The sequence below is a fragment of the Tinamus guttatus genome, unplaced genomic scaffold (assembly GCF_059628265.1).
Source record: "Tinamus guttatus ecotype Peru unplaced genomic scaffold, ASM5962826v1 Tinamus_guttatus_pri_ptg000034l, whole genome shotgun sequence".
Taxonomy (NCBI): domain Eukaryota; kingdom Metazoa; phylum Chordata; class Aves; order Tinamiformes; family Tinamidae; genus Tinamus; species Tinamus guttatus.
The window spans coordinates 63,515-67,997 of NW_028288568.1; the positions used below are offsets into that span (position 1 = coordinate 63,515).

Consider the following 4,483-nt stretch of genomic DNA (forward strand, 5'->3'; position numbering starts at 1 on the left):
GAGTGCACCAAGGTCTGCCTGGGGCTGTGATTCAGAGCAGTGTCCCTGTACCTCATGGTGCTGTTTGCCCAGGGCAGTGACTCTGCCACCCGTGAGGGTCAGCACACAGCCTCTCCAGGGAGCTCCCCGTGGTGCTGTGGGGAGAAGCTTTGGGTGGGAAGAGAGATCCCTGGCAGGGCAGGTTCTTTCTGCCTTTGAGAGGTGCTGCAGGGCTCAGGTTCTGCTCACAGCTCCAGCAAATGCGCAGGACATGTCTGAGGGGTCCCTTCAAGAGGAAAACCAAGAGAAGAGCTGCTTGAAGGAGAAGGAGCTTTCCTTAAGGTCTCTGCACTTTCACCTTCCTCATTTTGACAGGGAGAATGAAGGAACAAGTTTTCTGTTTTGGCAATGAGCTGGGAGTTGTAAACCTTCCCTCTGAGAGATTAGTAGGTCTGTGAGAAATGTCAGTGAGCTGCTTCATCCCCACTTTACTCTAAAGGCAGCATCAGCATCTTCTTTGCAGCATCCTAGGACTTTGTGTGACCTGCTCATTCCAACCTGCAACCACAGAGCTGGCCCTGGACATTGCCAGAGTTTTCTGTAGGGCAGAACTGAGCACCCAGAGGGTGACATGGGATCTTTGAGCAGTGACAGGGACAAGACACTGGGACAGAGAAAGAGCTGCCAGCAGGGACAGCTCCAGGCAGCAGAGATGGGCAGGGAAGGAGAAGGAACTGCAGGGCAGGGGACTCTGGCTGAACTCTGCAGCCAGAGCTGTGGCAGAGGAGAGGGGAATCTCTTTGGTGCCTCCCCACCAAAGGGCTGAGAGGGGCAGTGCTGCAATGTCCCCCTCTGCAAGGTGCCATACCCTGCTGGTAAAGCAAAGGTTTTCCAGAATGCCTCTCTGTCCCTCTCCTTGCCTCCCTTGGCAACAGGATCATGGTGCTGCTCCTTAATCCTTCTCCTGTCCATGCTGCTCCTGTTCTTGCTCTCTGCTTCCTGTGGCTGGGAGGATTCAGCTGCAGTTCAGGCACCAAAGCTACAAGTAGTGGAAAAGAGGGATTTCCAAGGCAGTGAGGTCTCCACAGCCCCATTCTGTCCTGTGGAGCTCCGGGAAATGCAGTACAGGGAAATGAGTTGACTGTTCCTTAAGGAAAGTCCATCTTAAATCCTGACAATCATTTGGCTGTTACCCTGTGGTGTCCTGCAGGCTGCCACTTGCCCTCCAGAAAGCCTCTGCTGTCTCATGGCATATCTGTGGTATCTCAGCGACCCATGGGGAACCTATAGAAATAAAGATAGTGTGGAAGTGATGGTGGGAGGCTGTAAATGGGCAGCAGAAAAGGGTCTGGTGTGTTGTTTGCTAGAAGGGGAGTGTGGAGACCTCCCTCAGGGGCATGTAGAAAGGGTGAGAAGGTCCGAGATGGGCACTCTGAAGCCAGATTCTGCTCTCAGCATGGGCTGCTCTCTTTTTAGAGTGACATCATTTTCTAGCTAGAAGAAGCATGAGCCTCAGAGATCTGGGAATGAGACAAATAGATGAGAAAACTTCATTAATTTGTTTATTTTCCTTTTAAGAGTGTCCTCCTAACTTGTCTCTGTCTGTTTTTCCCTTGGTGAGTCTCCCATATGGATGGGGAGGAAATGTCCAACAGCAGCTCCCTGAAAGAATTCCTGCTCCTGCCATTCGCAGACACACGGGAGCTGCAGCTCTTGCACTTCTCGCTCTTCCTGGCCATCCACCTGGCTGCCCTCCTGGCCAACGGCCTCATCATCACAGCCGTAGCCTGCGACCACCGCCTCCACACCCCCATGTACTTCTTCCTCCTCAACCTCTCCCTCCTTGACTTTGGCTTCATCTCCACAACTGTCCCCAAATCCATGCACAATTCCCTCATGGACACCAGAGCCATTTCCTACTTGGGATGTTTTGGGCAGGTCTTAAGTTGTTCTATTTTTCATGTCAGCAGAGTATTTTCTCCTCACCGCTATGTTGCCATTTGCAGACCCCTGCACTATGGGACTCTCCTGGGCAGCAGAGCTTGTGTCAAAATGGCAGCAGCTGCCTGGGCCAGTGGTTTCCTCAATGCTCTCCTGCACACTGGGAACACATTTACCCTGCCACTTTGCCAAGGCAATGTGGTGGAGCAGTTCTTCTGTGAGACCCCTCAGATCCTCAAGCTCTCCTGTTCAGACTCTTTCCTCAGGAAAGCTGGGATTATTGTGGTTACTGGCTGTTTAGGCTTTGCGTGTTTCACTTTCATTGTGGTGTCCTACGTGCAGATCTTCAGAGCTGTGCTGAGGATCCCATCAGAGCAGGGCCGGCACAAAGCCTTTTCCATGTGCCTCCCGCACCTGATCGTGGTCTCCCTGTTTGTCAGCACTGGCCTGTTCGCCTACCTGAAGCCCCCCTCCATCTCCTCCCCATCTCTGGATCTGGTGCTGGCTGTTCTGTACTCGGTGGTGCCTCCAGCACTGAATCCCCTCATCTACAGCATGAGGAATAAGGAGCTCAAGGATGCTATTAGGAAAGTGATGGACCTTTTCAAGCTGTGGTAATTTTTCCACATCTCTCCACAGATGACTCTTTCTGTATCCCATAACTGGATTGAGCATTGTTTCTTCATGTTATTTTTATTATGACTTTTACTAGTGATAGTAATTGTTTTAATTCCCCTTTTTACAGTGTCTTCTCTGTCTCACCTGATACCCTAAATTGTGTCAAATGCTGGACAAGGACTGGCTCCCTAACAGTATCTCTAATAAAGTAATTTCTACCAGTACAGTGCGTGAAAGCTGGGCTTTTCCTCCAAAGCTGGTGTCAAGAATAGGCCCAAGGACTTGCAGCCCTCAAGGGCCTGCTGCACAGGATTCTCCATGGGTTCAGCAACACAGAGCTCAGAATCATGTAATGATCTTTCAGAGACCAAGGGCTGGTTTGGGAATTTACCTATCAGAGTCCAAGCATAGTGGAGACGCGGAATGGTCATGGATTTACACATGCACAGCTCTCCTACGTATTAAGGCACAGTGTCAGACGGCTGTTCTCATGGAGGGGAAGCTGGAGATGTCAGGAGAGCACAGAGATCCTCCTGGAACAGCATATGCCTGGGATGGTCTGTGAGTAGAGCCTCATAAAGGGAGAGCTCCTCAAAGATGGAGTTTCTTAGAGGTAAAGCACTGGGTATTCGCAGGCAAAAGAGGACTCTGCAGTCTCAGGTCAGGAAGTGAGGACTCAACTGTCAGGAAGAAGGGAGAACGGAGAGCCCTCTGGGTCACCATCTATCAAACACCAGGGGCAGGATGTATAGGCACAACTGGACACAACGAGCACCCTTGTAAATGCTCTGCAGTCCGGGTGCCCTGGACTGTGCAGTCATCTGCAGTCCCCTGGAGGGATTAGAGGTCATGATACCCATTTGGTTGGGTCTGACTCGTACCCCTGGTCACAGGGGCACTGAAATGTCACCCTTAGCCACTTTATTCCCCCCTCTCCTCCCTTCATATCCTTCCCAGCTCTGGATCTCTCTGTACTGGCCATTCTGTACTCAGTGGTGCCTCCAGCACTGAACCCCCTTGTCTACAGCACGAGGAACAAGGAGCTCAAGGAGGCACTGAGGAAACTTCCTCAATGGGTACAATGTCAGTGCCAAAACTGTCCTGTGTGCAGTCACTTGTCATTCCCATGTACTTGGCATGAAACATGTGCTCTTCATTTATTTCTTTCTGAATTTTGACTCTTACTTTCCTGATAAAATAATAATAAATAATTATTTAAAATACAATACAACAATACAGCAGGAACAAAAGGCTGACTAGGGAAAATACGGGCCTGCTGCTGAATGGGCTAAGAGCCCTGGTGAGAGAGGACACAGAAAAGGCCACCTTTGCCGCAGGCTTTAGTGCTAAGAGTGACCCTTAGGAATACTAGGCCCTGGAGACCATGGGGAAATGGAGAAAGGAAGACTTTCCCTTGCTGGAGGAGGATCTGAGTAGTGCTCACTTCAGCAAACTGGACACCCACAAAACCATGGGCTCTCAGGGGACTCTCTTGCACTGTTCAGTGCCCACGTCTGACAGAGCTCCATGAACTGGAAGAAATCGAGTCCCTCCAGTTACACTGCTTGTACCTCTGGCCCTTGGCAAGCAACCTTCACACATCAGAGACTCTCTGAGCAGCGCCTGATAGATGCAAAAAGGGGCTCACATTGGAATGCTGCATTTATGACACTGCATCTTGCACTGCTTTCATGCCTCCTGATGGTTAGCTTGCTTCCCTTTACCCCTTCTCTGTTGGCCACACTGCACCATTGCATGTGTCACGATCACATCTCAAAGTGCACAAGTGGCAGTTTCTCCTCTGGTGTTATTCCTGTGTTTCACACCTCAGACAACTTCACCTGCCAACTGCATGGTCAAAGGGACAACTGGGAATAGAAGAAGCTGAGTGCAAAGAAGGATCTTGCTCTACCTTGCTTGGTCTAGTTACAGGCATTGCCTGGTT

General features: G+C 50.6%; 1 protein-coding gene across 1 annotated transcript; it reads left to right on the plus strand.

The window, feature by feature from the left end:
• Positions 1 to 1,949: 1,949 nt before the first annotated feature.
• Positions 1,950 to 2,538, plus strand: LOC148596034 (olfactory receptor 14C36-like; the record flags this gene model as incomplete). The annotated part of the gene is made up of 1 exon (XM_088532802.1): positions 1,950 to 2,538. A coding segment is annotated over one exon (589 nt), but the record flags the coding sequence as incomplete, so codon positions are not given.
• Between the last annotated feature and the right edge of the window lie 1,945 nt (positions 2,539 to 4,483).